The sequence below is a fragment of the Solanum stenotomum genome, chromosome 5 (assembly GCF_019186545.1).
Source record: "Solanum stenotomum isolate F172 chromosome 5, ASM1918654v1, whole genome shotgun sequence".
In the NCBI taxonomy this organism is placed as follows: Eukaryota; Viridiplantae; Streptophyta; class Magnoliopsida; order Solanales; family Solanaceae; genus Solanum; species Solanum stenotomum.
In genome coordinates, this window is record NC_064286.1 from 59,448,497 (window position 1) to 59,466,971 (window position 18,475).

Consider the following 18,475-nt stretch of genomic DNA (forward strand, 5'->3'; position numbering starts at 1 on the left):
AGTTTCAAAACAAACTGGACATACATGTTAAAACATTATTAAATGGGGGGTAAGATGCAAAGTTTCTACAAGAAACGGGGTTTTCATAGCAATTTCTTTAGTCATCGCAAAAAAATAAAAAAGTAAGATGTCGTGATATCCCGTAAAACCCGTTATAAAAAGTAACAATTTTATTAACGACAACATTTGTAGTCCCCACAAAAAAATATTATTTTAATGACAATTGCATGCAAATCGCCACGCACAAGTAACAATTTCAGTAACGACAACATTTGTAGTCCCCACAGAAAATATTATTTTAATGACAATTGCATGTAGATCGCCACACACTAGTAACAATTTTAATAACGACAACATTTGTAGTCCCCCAAAATATTTTATTTTAATGACAATTGCATGTAGATCGCCATGCACTAGTAACAATTTTAGTTATGACAACATATGTAGTCCCCACAAAATATTTTATTTTAATGACAATTGCATGTAGATCGCCACGCACAAGTACTAGAAGTTGTATTTGTTTTGATGTAAACATCGTGTGTTTTCTTACGTCTTTGTGACCATATGGCTACAAAGTGCATGGGCCTGCTGAGCCAGGCAATGGGCATCTAGGTCTCATTTGGCCCAACAAAGCCCAATTCACCCTTTCCAAAAAGCCCTCCTGATTATTTTGGGTTTTTTAGATGTCAGTTTTTCGTGGGCTATGAAATTGGGTGTTGTCAACGGAAATTTTCAAAAAAATGAAATGTAACGATGTAGGAATCCATATAAAAACATAGTATCTATTTAGATACGCTCGAAGGTCTATTATTCTCATAATGTGTATATAACACCATTCTAGTCTGATTCAATCGGAAATAAACTTGTGATCATGAAATCGACTCGTTCATCAGATTATACGTTCATAACCTTAGTCCCGCATCCCATAGAAAATCCTTGCTCTTGTCTAATTCAAGTTAGCAAATTCCATTTATTGCTCATGCAAGTGGTCCTTGATAGCCCATTAGATTACAGTGTGGATGATGGAACATGTGAAGCATACATAACGAGTTAATCGATACCCCTTCATCGAAAAATAACATTGTACATAAATTGTCTTTGTAAAAATATTAAGTGTGTATACTCATAAATTGGTTCTTTAACAACTTTAATTTTGACCTTTTTCAAAGATTGTGTTCTCCCGTCAATCAAGATTGCAATAGACTTTGACCTAATTAATTAATTTATTTTCTAAAGAAACATAAATTGAAATTTAACCAATTGGTTGGAGAATTAGTCAATAAGCCAATTGGATATATAGGAATAATTCAATTATTCTAGTAGGGTATTGTTTAAGATATATTTTTGTGGTATTAAAGAGGAAAAAAGATTCCATAGCATGCCAATTTTGACTTAATCACCACATTAAGAAGCTAAATATATGAAATTAGTAAGTTACTTTAATCCAAATATTTCTTTAGCAAGAAATTAACACTAAACTCATTATATAAACCTTAACGTTGATAATAATTAAAAATATACTTTGTTTTTTCTTTTCTTTTGGGGGTGAGAGAATTGTTGTCTTGTGATGTACTTGACAAAGTCAAAAGATTTGTTTCTATCAACTTGTATATATCAAAATAGTTTTTTTCATCCGATGTTCAACATCAACATTGAGATGACAGGTATATTAGGCTCTTCAAAGAGGTGAAAGTGAGTCATACCAATTCCTTTTTTATATTCAGGTCTCAAAATCTATTCTACCACAACAATTTTTGAAGTACTATACCAAAAATGATCTTTAGCGGCAACTAATTAATGATAATAACTTAATTGCTACTAATTATATATTTTTAGTGACAATTAGCACTTTTGTAAATGTCTCTAAACCATGTGCGACATTGGATTCAATAACAATTAACTAATGATGGTCATGACTTTAGCACTCTTTGTTTACGCACATACTTATTACCGTTATAAGTTATTTTTTCTTGTAACAACATTTACCATTATGGTCAAGGGTTCAAATCCAACAACTATATATATAAGTTATGGTATGGTATCATACTTTAATTATATTACGTAAACTCTTAGGAAAGATTGATATTTAATAATATAATAATATTAATCTAAACTATTCCCTCTCTCTCTTTAAATATTTCACTTCATCAACACTCAAGACTCAACTAATTGGAATAGTAATGATAGATTTGCAAATAACATAATAATTAATAATGAATAACTTTTCGTGAATTTAAAATATGAAATAATCAATACAAAGTTTGGCTTAATGCCGCAATTTTTTTTATTTTTAAAAATAAAAAAATAGTAAAACTATTTATAGTCCAATTCATGTGGACTACTAGAGTCAGCAAAATATCACTTTTTGTTGTATATTTATGATTGTGTGTATTATTTTATTTAATATTAGCAATCATATATAATTGAAAACGTTGTATCCAAAGTCAAATCCCCCAAGTTAGACCAATTCAATACAACCTACAGCAATCGAAAGAAAATGACTAAAGTACCCTTTCACTTTTAAAATAACAATAATAAAAGTATAATTATTTATATATTTAAAAATAATTTAACCCTGACTTTTTTCATTTATCTTTATAACATACTTTTATTATAATAGAAATATGTACTGATACAAAATCATAAGTTTTAAAAAAATTTATTGTGTGCGATAAGTTGTTTTTTTTAATGTGTTGAATCAATTATAACTTTATAAAATGAAATAGATAGAGCAATTTCTACAGTTTTTCGAATTTTGAAAAATTATAACAATTCTATGTTCGAATAATTTTCCGAAAAAAAGGGTGAAATTATCTATGGAAAAAAAAATATTTTCTTATACTTAAAAAGGGGTACCAACTACAATGAAGTTTAAAAAATTAATCTTTTATTTCCTTCTCCAAAGGATGCAAGTAATATTATGATTTAATCCCATGAGTAAATATTTTATAATTTTGATCACTGAAGTATGTAAATAAAAAAGGACAAAAACAGCTTTTTGATATAATAAAATAATGCATATGTTGCATTGGTTTTAACATGTTTTTTACACCAAAAATAATAGGCTTAAGTCATATACAGCCCTTTAAAATTATTCGCATATTTCAGTTAGACACCTTTACTTAGGCCAGTACCTATTGAACACTTGCCCCTATTCTTGTTCGTCAAAATCTGCTGCCATTTCAAAGATTTTCACCCATTTTGAATTTATTTTCTTTAATCACTTGCTATCATAATTATCTAAAAAGGAATAACGACTTTTGCTGGAAAAAATAATCAATTCATATTATTTTTATCAAAAAAAATGGAGCTTTGCTAGAATATTTGAGATTTAGATCTATATAATAATAACTTTAAAAAAATGAAGGTAAAAGCAAAAGAAGAATAAAAAAGGGTTAGAGAAAGAGAGGCAGACGTACTTAAAGGATGGTTGCAGTGTAGAAGTGAAGAAGAAGACGGGGTTTTTCCATTTTATTTTTATTATTATTTTTTTAAAATGATGTATATAAGATGGAAAACAAAAAAATAATACTATGATTTTTAATTGCTATACGCGCTCAAGGAGTGTGGAACACAATTTTTTTGCCATGTCAGCATTTTGTGTCTAATAGAAATGATTTTTGAATAAATAAGGTGTTCAATAGGTACAAGCCTTAGTTGAGATGTCCAAGTGAAATATGCGGACAACTTTAAGTGGCCGTAGATGACTTAAGCCAAAAATAATATATTTGGAAACAACAAAGACCTTATAATGTCATCTAATGGAGGATTTGAGGAACAATATAAAAGTGAATATTTTTTTTCACAAAAAAGGCAACATACTTTACTACTACTATTAATAATAGAATAATACGATTTTAAAATTTTTTAGGAATAATAGGAAACTTTATAGTATATTCTAGAAATAGAGATAATTGTCAACATGCATTTGTTACATTCATAATCTATATCTTGAATTTAATTCTTCATTGAAATTAGAACTTCCATTTTAAGTTCTTCATTTCACTTTTTTTTTCAACCAAAGGATATGACTTTTAGATGGAGAGAAACAATAAAATGCTACAATTTTGTACAAGTGTAACCACAACAAAACCCATCCTTTACAAAGAAATTAAATTATGAAAAAAAAAATATGAGAATTTAGCTAAGGCATAGTTTGATTGGAGGATTAAGGGATTATTATTTTAGAAATTAAACTCAAGATTATTTTATCTCGCATTTTGTTGAACATTAGATTCTAGGATTATCAATTTTGAAACAGTATACCACAATCGTGACATTATTATTATCATATACTCTAGAATGATAATCTCGAAATTAAATATAAAAATGATATATTTGTCCTTCTTCAAAACTCTTCTCACACTTTGAAAAACCAAAGTTGAAATCGAAAAAGTAAAATAAAAATTTATATCACTTTATCTAGTTTAAATTGAATACATGCATACATCTCGTATATCTCATTTTTAGTCCAATGAACCAAACAATTAGCAATAAGAATATGCTGATTAGATAATCTCGGAATAACTTAATCACCAACGAAATAAATCTCTAGGAGTCAATTGGTAGTTGATTAAAGTTATGGAGATACTAGTAATGCATGCATTATTTATCATAGTAATGTCCAATATTCTGCAAAAATAATACATAAATTCTTTCATAACTTATATTTGTATTAGTTATACAGATTGAAAATCAAATACATATTACTTTTATACATGAATCCTTTTACCTCTTAAATCAACTATCAAATATAATATAACTTATACGGTATTTAATACTCGAACAACTCACCTCCAAACTAGCCACCGAACGACGTATAAGAAATCAAACATTATTGGAGGGAACGGGGGGGGGGGGGGGGNGGGGGGGGGGGGGGGGGGGGGGGGGGTTAGGACTCTTGGTGATGACAAAAGAGATGAGATGGACCAACTTTTTGTAAGCAAATTATTACTTCCTAGCCAATACTTTTTCACCAATATGCATTTGTTACAAAAGATGACATTTTTATAATATGCAAAATATATTTTAAAAATCCCATTTTGTTTATTCCAAAGTGGGTTCTTGATTTTGGACAATTTAGAAAAACAAGAAAAGGTCAAAATAATACACACATTCACAAGAGTAATGTGCATAGTAGGGAAGTTTCCATGAACCCAATTTTGACCTTTGCTTCTCTTCTCTTCTCTTGTTTATATAAATTGGGTTTCTTCACGCGTTAAATTTCTGTTCAGATCTTCTTTTTCATCTATAAACACTTCAATTTCCATTTGTTTAGCTTACCCTTTTGCAAAAACCTCAGGGTTTATTGTTCTTTTTAGCTCAAAAGTTTGAAAATTGAATTGGGGTTTGTGAGATCTGAGATTTTTGTTAGGTGGTATTGGAGTTTTCAAGGATTTAAGGGAACCCACTTGCTTGTTTTCTTGATTTCTGGGTAAATCATTTATAAAAATTGGATCTTGGTTGAAGTTTGACTAGTGAAAGTTGAGATTTTTGTGTGTTGATTTGGTAGGGAAAGCTAAGATTTTGAGACCCTTTTAGTTTTAGGTGAGAATTGAAGCTTTTTGTTGTGTTAGTTTGGTGGGGAAGTTAAGATCTTGAGACCCTTTTAGCTGAAAGTTTTGAAGAACTTGGGTTTTGAGGATCTGGTTCAATGGGTAATTGTTGTGCAGCACCAAAAACTTCAGAAACAGAGGAGAAGAAAAGGGGGAAGAATAAGCCAAACCCATTTTCTGTTGATTATGCTCATGGGAATGGACATAAATCTTATGTGTTGGATAATCCAACTGGTACTGATATTGAGGCAACGTATGAGTTAGGGCGTGAGCTTGGTCGAGGTGAATTTGGGGTTACATATTTGTCTACTGACAAAGTAAGTGGAGATGTGTATGCTTGTAAATCAATATCGAAGAAGAAACTTAGGACTCGAGTGGATATCGAGGATGTAAGGAGAGAAGTTGAGATCATGAAGCATTTGCCTAAGCATCCTAATATTGTCACCTTAAAGGATACTTATGAGGATGATAATGCAGTGCATATAGTTATGGAGCTGTGTGAGGGTGGTGAGCTATTTGATCGGATCGTTGCAAGGGGGCATTATACTGAGAGGGCAGCAGCTGCTGTGACTCGCACAATTGTTGAAGTGATTCAGGTGAAGACTTGTTTTTAAAGCTGTGTTAATCCTTAGTTATTTAATGATCTACTCTTAATTGTGTTATTTAGATTTGAAATTTATGTTAGTAAAGTAGAATGGGAGAATCGTCACAACAGCTTAATGAATTGCCATGATTGTTTAATATGCTTTAGGGTGCTAGTGATATAAGAATGTGTTGAATAACGTAGAGGAATGAGAATGCCATTGTCATGCTAAGTAGATCAGCTTTCTATAAAGGGAACTAGCTTGTTGGCAATTAGGATTTGTTAAACTAATAAAGGAGTGAGATTGCATGGACATTTTCTCATAGATCTTTTTGGTCTGATACCAAGTAAGCTCTAAACTTATCGTTTCCCAGTCCGTTGGATGGTATGACACGCTAAGTAGTCCAATTCAACATTGGGGAAAACGACCCTTTTGTGGAGTAATTGGTGTATGTTCTCTTTGTACCATTTGTCTCGGAGATTTTGTCATTTTTCAATAAGCTGAGATCAACTATCTGAGACCTTTAAAATGAAAGATATTAATTGCTTGACAAGTTGCAAAATTAACATATGTTTAAATTATTTCCAATCATGGCTGGTTGGTTGTTCGATATTAATTACATCTCTTTTTGTTTGGGTTACAGATGTGCCATAAGCATGGAGTTATGCATCGTGACCTCAAACCTGAAAATTTCTTGTTTGAAAACAAGAAAGAGACAGCACCATTGAAGGCAATTGATTTTGGTCTCTCAGTATTCTTTAAGCCTGGTAAATTTCCTAATATTTTTGTATCTCGCTGCTTTTGAATACTTAAACGTTATATTCACCGTTTAGCTTGTCATATTGGTTTTACAGGTGAGAGATTTAACGAAATTGTGGGAAGTCCGTACTACATGGCGCCCGAGGTGCTGAAGAGAGACTATGGTCCAGAAGTAGATGTGTGGAGTGCTGGAGTAATTCTCTACATCTTGCTATGTGGTGTTCCACCATTTTGGGCAGGTTAGTGTCCTTGCCCTTGAAGGGCTAGTTATTGGTGATTCACATTACAAATATCTTGCATGTTGCTACTTCACCAGACTATTTGGTGATGCAAACTCTTTATCCATATTCTCTTGTTGCTTATAATAGTTATCAAGGGAAGTAATTCTTGATCACCTACAATCTTGTCTCTGAGGAGCAGTTGTCAAAAAATGAGAATCTTATAGTAAAAGAGACAAAACTATTAGTAGTGATGATTATATGGAGTATTAATTTTGTGTATTGCGATTCTTTTTAAAAAATTTAGTCCAGGATACATGGTATTTACAAATTGACAATGACTCGAGTAAATGCATCTCGACTTGCTCTAATTTGTCCATATTGATCCTTGCCCTCGAAATTGATACTCTGAACTTCCAAAATAGCCTGCTCCATCTTATAGCATTCTCAAATAAGCATTACTGGTAAAAGAAATTTTTATGGAAGTTTCTTTTGGTATCTTAATTGGTGCTCCTAATAATCTGTTTCCGAGCAAACGGATTGGCAAGTCAATTTTACTCTCTTTTATTTAGTTTATACTCCAGAATAACTGTCGGAAGGAAGAAGGTTATCTAGCTGCTATATTATTTTATCAATCAACTGTTAAATACTAGCATTGGTTTTTGTTATGGTCAGCATGGTGTTTATATTAAAAAAAATTCTATCATTGCAGAAACTGAACAAGGAGTTGCTCAAGCGATCATTCGTTCTGCTGTAAATTTTAAAAGGGACCCTTGGCCTAAGGTCTCCGACAATGCAAAAGACCTTGTGAAGAAGATGCTTAACCCTGATCCTAGCAAGAGGCTTACTGCTCAAGAAGTTCTAGGTAAAGCACTGGCTAAAAGAGTTTTCTTCATTTACTTCGTAAACCATGTGAAAATTCATTATTCCTTGTCAAAGCTTAACGTTTCTGCTCTGACTGCTTATAGATCATCCCTGGATACAAAATGCAAAGAAGGCTCCAAATGTTTCTTTGGGTGAAACAGTGAAAGCAAGGCTCAAGCAATTCTCTATGATGAACAAGCTAAAGAAAAGAGCGTTAAGGGTGCGATTCCAACTCTGAGAATGATGTTTCTTCTTTTCTTTACTGTGAATGTTTTTCTCGTAACAGCTACTAGTCTTGGGTTGAATTTTCTTCAATTAATTGCCTTTCTACCTCACAGGTGATTGCTGAGCATTTGACAGTGGACGAAGTGGCTGGAATAAAGGAGGGATTCCAATTGATGGATATAGGTAACAGAGGGAAGATTGACGTTAACGAGTTGAGAGTTGGGTTGCAGAAACTTGGCCATCAAATTCCCGAATCTGATGTACAAATTCTTATGGATGTTGTAAGTATCGAATTCTGTGTGTTGTATTTGACTTGTGGTCCTCTTATACTACCTAGTTGAATGCTTGAACCATCTCAAAACAATAAAATAGACAAAATAAATCAATATTCTACTGCTGCTATTAGGCTCCCCGCACCCAGTCAAAGTAGTTAAATGGCATATTCCTTCGATTATTGATAACTTCCCCCTCCATGCCCCATTGCCAGGCATCTGGATCTTAGCTAAAAAATGACTTGTATAACTACATTAGAATACTAGCCACGGCATTATAATGTTACTTGGGAGGAACAAAGGAAACTAATCAGTGATATTTTCACAGGGTGATGTCGATAAAGATGGATTTTTGGACTACGGGGAATTTGTAGCAATTTCAGTCCATCTAAGAAAGATGGCAAATGAGGAGCACCTGAAGAAGGCATTTGATTTTTTTGATAGGAACCAAAATGGATATATAGAGATTGAGGAGTTAAGGGAAGCCTTAGATGACGAGATTGAAACCAACAGCGAAGAAGTTATCAATGCTATTATGCAAGATGTAGACACTGACAAGGTCAGTAATATATTTTATATTCTGTGTGTTATATGATCTGGTTCCTTGTGTATTATTCTTATCCCGTTGATTCTATGAACCTGGGATTGGGAAAAAGAAAACGACGTTGTCATGCATTGATTATATGCTTACGTTTCATTCTCTTTCAGGATGGACGGATAAGTTACGATGAATTCTCTACTATGATGAAGGCTGGAACAGATTGGAGGAAGGCGTCAAGACAGTATTCACGAGAACGATATAATAGTCTCAGTTTGAAACTGATGAAGGATGGATCCTTACAAAGCTAGTTAAGTAACATCTCGAGTACTAGAACTCAGCTTTTGGCTTTTCTAAATTCGTCCTTCTTTCCTGTTCACCTATCGATCTGCCATTTTTTTATTTCGTCTCTGTAATTTTTCTTCTGGGGGTGGATCAATTAACTTGGGGACTAGAACATTCATGTGTTCTTTGAGTTGTAATCATGTTGTGTTATTTTCTTTTTGTTTTTCGTTTGGACGATCCGAGGAAATATGGTGAAGGATAGAAAAGGTGATTATTGTGGTTGTATATAGGTTGGCATCGTATGCTTCAATTGTTCAGTTATGGATACCAGTTATTTAATGATACAAACATTTCAGATTCAAATTCTTTATTTGTTAATGTCTGTATATACTCAATCATCTCTGGACCCTACTTGTGGAATTATATGAGGTATGATGTTGTAATTGCCTCAGGTTGCGTATAACTCTTAGCCTATTTTACATATATAAACAGAGAGGGAAGAAGTTTAAATCAATCAAAAAGAGATGCCAAAACATAAGGAATTAGCATACATCAAAATCTTTTTCATTTGAAATGAAAGTTGAGAGTTTAGTTCTCTCATTATATACATTACACATAAATCAAAACAATGTATATTTTCTAGTATCAACTGCATACAAATTAGATCATCCCAGTAACGACGAGAAGCTTTGGCCACTGTTTAAAAAATCATCAACAGAAGTATATTGAATTGCAGTGATGTTCATCATCTCATTAGTCAATGTTGATGGATCATTATAGTCTCCTAATAGCAATGACTGAATACTATTATAGTTAGGCCACTGGAGTTGTGTTGTCATATCGTTCATCTTCTCATCATCACATCCAACATATCCTGATTCAATATTTTGCAATGGCTTCACCATCAGTTGATCCATATCCAGATTCATTAGGCCCCTGGGGTTGTATATCATCATCATCATCGTTTCTACGAGCAGTTGTTGTAGGCATATGATTTATTGATTCACCAGTGCAGATAGGCCCCTGGGGTTGTGTATCATCGTCATTTTCATTGGCAGTTGCTGTAGGCATATGATTTCCTGATTCTTTAACTTTACACCTAATGTAGCACAAAACAACATCCTCATGCTTCATTATACCTCTGTTTCTTAACAACTTTATTACCTTGTCGTCAAGACTATACTCTTTCATAATCCAAGAAACATCATTAACTTCATCCTCATCATCCTTTTTATTTTCTTCATAGTTATAACTTCTTTTGATCCCAACTTTCTTTGCCCCTACCGGTTTTCCTTTGGCCTTCCCTTTCCAACTTCCTCCTCCAACCAAAGTCCGAATAAACCTTGTATGGTCCGATTTTAACTTCTTTAATTAAGTAAAGAAATATTTAGTATCTGATGAGCCTTTCAATAACTCCCATGGCTTTTTACTCCCATAAAGATCTTCAAATTGAATATCGTTGCAAACATAATTGTTAGAAGCAACAATTTTTATTAGATAGCGAATAAGTTGGTCATCAGTGGGTCGAAACCTGACTCCTAATTCTGACATTGGAAAATCATGGGTGATGCTCATAATTCTGTAGTGAAGAGAGTAGAAAAAAACTTTATGTNACTTCTTTAATTGAGTAAAGAAATATTTAGTATCTGATGAGTCTTCTAGTAACTCCCATGGCTTCTTACTCCCATAAAGATCTTCAAATTGAATATCGTTGCAAACATAATTGTTAGAAGCAACAAATTTTATTAGATAGCGAATAAGTTGGTCATTAGTGGGTCGAAACCTGACTCCTAATTCTGAATCTGGAGAATCAATCGTCATAATTGTTGAAGAGAGTGAAAAAAACGTTATGTTGTGTTTTAGAGAAGTATAGAATGATGAGTAGTCTTTGGTAATTGGGTTTATATAGAATACAAGTGTAAACGCGGTAAATGGAAATCAAAAAAAGTTTCCTTATATAAAATCAGTTACTTACCGTATAGTTTCCTTATATATAAGTTTGTTTGTATAAAGGGAACCAAATTTAAGAAGAATTGGGAAATGTAAATGCAAAAACTTACCTTATATTTCAAAATTAGTTACTTAAAATCACCCTAATACAAACGTAATGCAAAAACTTTCCTTATATAATAAATTTAAATAAAATTTGATGTATAATCAATAATTATATGATAAGTGAGGGTACTTATAAGTTGATTCCAATTGGGAATCATCTATCCGTTGAGAGTGTTAGCTTAGTGTTGTTTTTATAATCTACACACATCAGAAGCTGCAGCAGGATGAAAAACCTCTCAATATGTTCCCTACTCCAATGGTATTATTGCGAAGGGCCCAGTGCAGTGGCGAAAGACAAGATTTTCACCAAGAGGATTCAACATCTACGGTATATTATATATACATAAAGATTTTAATCTTGCATATGAAATGCCAAACCTCCATTTACACATGGACAAGAAAAAAGAAGTATATATGATTGAAGGCCTTGTACAGCATGGTACATATCAAGAACTGTTTCTGGTTTTAACCCTTCCCATATAACCTCCTTACTCGCTCTAATATGAAAATCGAAATTATAACCTCGGAGCTGATCATCAGAGAAGAACAGCAACCTCAGACAATATACATAGTTTAACTATTTTGACCACTATTAATCAAGGCTAAGAACAGTGAATTTCGTACCGTTTTGTATTTCTACAGGGGTTTTCATGATCTGAAGGTCTGTGATTAAGCAGAAACTTTTGGATGATGCGAGTTTTGATTCAACTCTGTGTAACCTCTTGAAGCATTTCTATCACAAAATGCCCGTGGTCTTAAAAGATGTTAGGTGGAAAGTTAAAATTAAAGAGTTACCAAGAAAGGGAAGACATTTTTTTTAGACCGACTAAAAAGGAAAGTAAGACAAACAAATTGAAACACGAGGTAGTAAAATAATTAGCCAAGTCTTTCAAGAAATATGAATATACCTGGGGAATGTATCCAAATGAGCCAGCAACAGCACTAATACTTGCAGTCCCTCTAGATGGATCAAGAAGTCGGGATATTTCAACTTCAGCAACCAAAGGGGTGAGTTTAGAATCAAGAAACACATTCCCTGAAGAAACATCAAGATGGATGAAGGAATGCTAATCCTTCTGCAACTCCAATGGCAATGGAAAGTCTTGTAGGCCAGTCAGGTTCGTACTCAGGTTTCTGGCTAAACTCATGAAGAAACTGAGCCAATGTCCCATTGGGATAGTATTGATGTAAGAGTAGAACAACATCCGCATAGATTGCAAACCCGATAGGCCTCGTCAGATTATCATGACAGAGTTTACTTAGCTTTTCAAGCTCTCTGATCATCTTGCTCTGGTGATGAACTATAGTCTTGTCCATCGACTTTAGGCTCTTTAACAGACAAAATCATCCCGGAAGGCATGTCTGCTCTATTCACATTACTGAAAGTTCCAGTACTAATCTTATTTGTATCTTTCCTGATTGCCTTTACAACTGCATCGAAATCTATTGCTTGCTTGAGATTTTCATCGAAAACATTCCCTGCTATGATCACTGGTTTGCTACAAAATGATACATATCACAAACCATATCAACAACTGTTTTCTGGCTTTTACCTTTCCCATCTAACCTCCTGACTCTCTCTAATATGAAAATTGAAATTACAACCTCAGACAAAATATATAGTTTAACTATTTTGATCACTAGTCTACGCTAACAACAGTGAATTTCAACGGTTTGTATTTCTACATGATCTGAAGGTCTGAGATTGAGAAGAGACTTGACATTAATTGCAAACAAGAAATTTAAGTTTCTTTTCAAACTTTAACCTGAACAGTACTAGCAATCAGATAAGTAGAGATTAAGAAATAAAAGTATATTCATTGATTTGATTATATGAAACAATTTCACTTACATATATATTTGTGTAATCAAAACTACCTATATATTTTTTACAAGAATTAGACTAAGAAACCAACTCAGATAGCCATTCCTGGTTTTCTCCCATAAACTCATCAAAGTCACCTAATTCATCTATTAATAAACACTCATCGTTGTTTAAAACACCAGTGAATGTTGGGTCAACTTGATAATCTGATGATGCATTACCTGTTGCCTCTTCAACATTCTGCACTTGCTCTTCCTGATATGTTGACAACTGCTCAGGAACAACTAATTCACCATTACTATTTCCTTCAACCATTGGACACGTGACTATTAGCTGAGAAAGTTGATAATTGCAGATAGGCCACTGGGGTTGTGTTATCATATCGTTCATCAACTCATCATCACTTCCAACATATCGTGATTCAATATTTTGCATTGGCTTCACCATCTGTTGAGGAAGTTGATCACCATATCCAGATGCATTAGGTCCCTGGGGTTGTGTAGCATCATCATCATTTCCACGTCTTGATTCTTTATCTGTAACTTTCCTCCTAATGTAGCACAAAACAACATCCGCGTGCTTCATTATACCTCTATTTCTTAACGACTTTATTACCTTGTCGTCAAGACTATACTCTTTCACAATCCAAGAAACATCATTAACTTTATCCTTACCAACCTTTTTATTTTCTTCATAGCTATAAGTTTTTTTTATCCCAAATTTCTTTATCCTTACCATCCGGTTTTCCTTTGTCCTGCCCTTTCCAACTTCCTCCTCCAACCAAAGTCCGAATAAACCTTTTATGGTTTGGTTCTAACTTCTTTAATTGAGTAAAGAAATATTTAGTACCTGCTTCCATTAATTCCCATGGCTTCTTACTCCCATAAAGATCTTCAAATTGAATATCGTTACAAATGAAATGGTTAGAAACAACAAATTTTGTTAGATAGCTAATAAGTTGCTCATCGGTGGGTAGAAACCTAACTTCTAATTCTGAATCTGGAGAATTGATTGATTCTTGTGATCCTCATAATTCTTGTTAAACTAACTTTATGTTGTGTTTTAGAAAACGGTACAGAATGATGAGTAGTCTTTGGTAATTGGGTTGTATAGCATAGAAGTGTAAAAGCGGTACGTAAATGGAAATCAAATTTTAGAGGGAATTGGGATAAAAAAGAGTTTTCTAATATGTCAAACTAACCGTAATGTAAACGAAAAGTCCACTTTTTCTATTTTATTTTGTTTCTAATTTGTAAAACTGTATAGAATGATGCCTTATATGTAAGTTTGTATAAAGACGGTAATGGAAACTAAATTTAAGAAGAATTAGGAAATAAAAATGCAAAAACTTTCGTTATATTTCAAAATTAGTTACCTAAAATCACCCTAATACATAAACATATTTTTTTAACTTGATTTCAATTGATTTTTATATTTTTAAAATTTTAAGTGTGCACAAATAAATATTTAAACTTGTTTAAAACTAAACAAATTAACACAATCATATGAAAATAATGTTATAGGGTGATACGTATCATTACTATTGCATTATATTTAACATAATTACTATTGTGACATTAATATAATATTTATATTTTAAATTTTAAGTGTGAACAAATAAATATTTAAGTTTGTATAAAGCTGAACAAATTAACACATTCATCATATATGTAGAAAATAATGTTATGGGGTGATACCATCAAAATTTTGACAATTATATAATTATCGTTGAATTATATTTAACAATAATAATAAATAAAAATATTTAGCGACATGTCACATGTTGATACTTTGCATAAATTTCCTTTGTGGAGAGCAACAATTACATAAACTTGGTTTGTTTTCAGATGGGACATCTCATAATTAATGGAATTTTGTTTCATTATTTGAGTTGACTAAGTTAATATAGAATTGAGATCAAGAGTTGGTTAGTTAAATAATCTTTTATAAAATTAAGATATTTAAATTAAAACAGAAAAAATAAGATATTTAAATTATTTCAAGTCAGATATACATAAATATTTTTTTGCTATCAGATACACTGGAATAGGGATATAGGAGAATGAGAACAAGAGGGAGGCTAGCGAAATTTGTTTATCTATCTTAGATACACGGTGAATCACACAAAATACACAGTAGATACATATATCTAATGTAATTCGCATGTATTTGGGATTCCAGGTATGCCAGCGTGATATAAGAGGCGAGCAAGATGGGAATGAGGTGAATGAGATGAGAGGGAGGCGAGCGAGATTTGTCTATGTATAACTAACTCTAAGGTAACCGCTACGCAACTCATTTCCTGGGCAAGCGGGGGAATCGAATCAACCCAAAATGGGCTTTCATTTCTTTCTCATCATCTTAAACCAGCCGAAAGGCTTACGCCCTTGGGTACTTTACATAATCTAAAATGAGAGAGGATATACCTGATTGAAAGGATATATATTCGATGTCGCATATCAGATGGATCATATCCCCTATATCGAACACTCATTCCTATCTATTGATAGAAAGATCTTCGTCAAATACCGGACTTTGCCCCAGATACATACAAATCTATTTAAATACAGTGTATCTAGAACAAATTACAACTATTTTTGATCTCATGTATCCCGAGATACATGTACATGAACGTATCAGGAAGCACACCAAAATCTCGTCAGACNTTATTTCAAGTCAGATATACATAAATATTTTTTTGCTATCAGATACACTGGAATAGGGATATAGGAGAATGAGAACAAGAGGGAGGCTAGCGAAATTTGTTTATCTATCTTAGATACACGGTGAATCACACAAAATACACAGTAGATACATATATCTAATGTAATTCGCATGTATTTGGGATTCCAGGTATGCCAGCGTGATATAAGAGGCGAGCAAGATGGGAATGAGGTGAATGAGATGAGAGGGAGGTGAACGAGATTTGTCTATGTATCCCAGATACATACAAATCTATTTAAATATAGTATATCTAGAACAGATTACAACTATTTTTGACTCATGTATCTCAAAATACATGTACATGAATATATCAGGAAGCACACCAAAATTTCGTCAGACTAATAATAGTGCAAAATAATCTGTATCTAAGTAATTAACTCTTAGAGTACTGATCTTTTGATAAATTTCTCTTTTAATATATAATTCTACATTATAGGAATGTTAATACTTTAACACATTCATATTATGGAAGTCCAAAAAAAGTGTGAAAGCAACCAAAACACCCAAATTTATTTTGTGGAAGATGACAATAAAATATTTTCTTTTTAAAAAGTGAACATTAAAAGTGGAACTTTAATTCTTGATCACACACATGGCAACAATTTGTAATTTTAGTGGATTCAATCACAAATGGGCTTTTATTTAAATGTTTTGTCGAATTAGTTAAAAGGTTTAGGATTTAGTGGACCATCCATCAATCAAAAGCCCATCAACCACGTATTCTCGATTTTGGAATTGGGGCCCATAATAACCGCATTGTTTCTCTTACGACGATTCGATGTTATTTCATTATATGATTTTGATCGTGTTATTACGATATCTACTGAAGTATTTGAATTTATTTTGATATGATCTTGCTATTCGCATGAAAATGGTATTTTTACTTTAAGATCGATGTTTAGTTAAATTAATTGAATGCGATTATTTAACGTGTTGGACTTATTATGGTTCATACTAATTTTTATTTAAAAAAAAAAAAAAAACAGATACAGTTTGCTAGTTTTAGATTTTAGTAATTTCAAATCTGAATCACCTAAAATTTAAAATACATTATGACGATTTATATTGATATATTTGAAAATATTAAAGATTGACAACCATATTTAAGGTTTTTATTAATACAAATGATCAATTAATACTAATAAATATATGAACTACCAAAGTCAGCCTTAATTCTTTTACTTTTGGAAAAAACATTTCATCATATACCAATATAAGGTTAATTATGATAAGATAATAATGATTTTGAATCAGAAGTCTTGGTTTTAGCTTTGATAATAAAGACATGTGAATTCAGATTAATTGATTAATAAATTTTGACAAAAAAAAACGTTAAAATTGTAACTGAAAGGTTTTACCCAATGGAAACAATATTTTGCATTTTTGTGTCATCATCATTACAAGTTATTGGATGTTACGATTTTTGGACAAACTCCCAAGTTAAATAAGACAACAATTAAAATATAAACTAATAATGAAAAACAAAGGAGAAATTCTATTTGAACTATATAAAGATTGAATATCTTCGTTTTTCACGTTACAAGCAAATAATGTTAGTTGAATGACTACTTAAAATTTTACTTTATTGATGAGACTTCGATTCCATTTTTAATTTTATTGCTTTTGAGACAATATGATTTATTCTTTGTGGCAAATGACAATGTGTTTATTAATATAACGTATAATGACAAGTGACAACGACATATTTAGAGTAATTTTATAAGTGACATCTTGAAATGAAGGTGTTATGCAATCTTATTCCTACTTTATATAGGTAAAAAATCTATAAACTTTTCTTTAACTCAAGTAAAATATATTTTTAAAATACAATAATAAAAAAAGCTAAATAAAGAATAATGAAAAAAAGAATCGTAACAATAGAATTTTGTCATAATATTATTGAATATTACTGATTAGTCCTTCCGATTCATTTTGATTGTCCTGTTTTGACTACATATGATATTTAAGAAAATAATAACATATGTAATCTGTAATTAAAGATATGTACTCTAGAAGGCACCAAAATACTTTTTTCCCTTTAATTTTAATTTTGTAATTTTACTGAAAATGTTATTGTATATTATTGATTACTCCTTCCGTTTCATTTTGATTGTCCTGTTTTGACTAGATACGTGATTTAAGAAAGTAAATAATATATTCAAATTTTGTAATATGAAATTAAAGATACGTATTCTAGAAGGTACCGAAATCCTTTTTTTTTTCTTTAGTTTTAATTTTGTAATTTTAGTCAAAATGTTATTGTATATTACTGATTACTCCTCCTGTTTCATTTTGATTATACTATTTTGACTAGATACGTAATTTAACAAAATAAATAATATATTCAAATTTTGTAATCTCAAATTAAATATATCAATTTTAGAAGGTACGAAAATCTTTTTTTTCTTTTATTTTAGTCAAAATATTATCATATATTACTGATTACTCCTTCCGTTTCTTTTTATTGTCATGTTTTGACTAGATACGTAATTTAACAAAGTATATAATATATTCGAATTTTGTAATCTTTAATTAAATATACGTACTCTAGAAGGTACCAAAATCCTTTTT

General features: G+C 31.8%; 2 protein-coding genes across 2 annotated transcripts in view; both read left to right on the plus strand.

Annotated features, from left to right (window-relative positions):
* The first annotated feature begins 5,043 nt into the window (after positions 1-5,043).
* On the plus strand, positions 5,044-9,652 carry LOC125866346 (calcium-dependent protein kinase 32-like). The gene is made up of 8 exons (XM_049546697.1): positions 5,044-6,151; positions 6,783-6,906; positions 6,994-7,137; positions 7,829-7,981; positions 8,085-8,200; positions 8,319-8,486; positions 8,806-9,036; positions 9,186-9,652. The coding sequence occupies exons 1-8, from the start codon at positions 5,654-5,656 to the stop codon at positions 9,324-9,326; spliced, it is 1,575 nt and encodes a 524-aa protein (XP_049402654.1). The 5' UTR covers positions 5,044-5,653; the 3' UTR covers positions 9,327-9,652.
* The window catches only part of LOC125866368 (zinc finger A20 and AN1 domain-containing stress-associated protein 8-like), a 36,592-nt gene continuing 27,538 nt past the window's right edge, over positions 9,422-18,475 (plus strand). Inside the window, exon 1 of the mRNA XM_049546728.1 lies at positions 9,422-9,433. The gene's annotated coding sequence lies outside the window, so the exon portion shown is untranslated. The remainder of the gene's footprint in view (positions 9,434-18,475) is intronic.

What these genes read in the sequence shown, in the direction of transcription:
- LOC125866346 (XM_049546697.1), top strand. Translation starts at nt 5,654, where the DNA reads ATGGGTAATTGTTGTGCAGCACCAAAAACTTCAGAAACAGAGGAGAAG. An exon ending in CAATTGTTGAAGTGATTCAG is followed by an intron (nt 6,152 to 6,782) that starts GTGAAGACTTGT and finishes TTTGGGTTACAG; the next exon opens with ATGTGCCATAAGCATGGAGT. An exon ending in AAGATGTAGACACTGACAAG is followed by an intron (nt 9,037 to 9,185) that starts GTCAGTAATATA and finishes ATTCTCTTTCAG; the next exon opens with GATGGACGGATAAGTTACGA.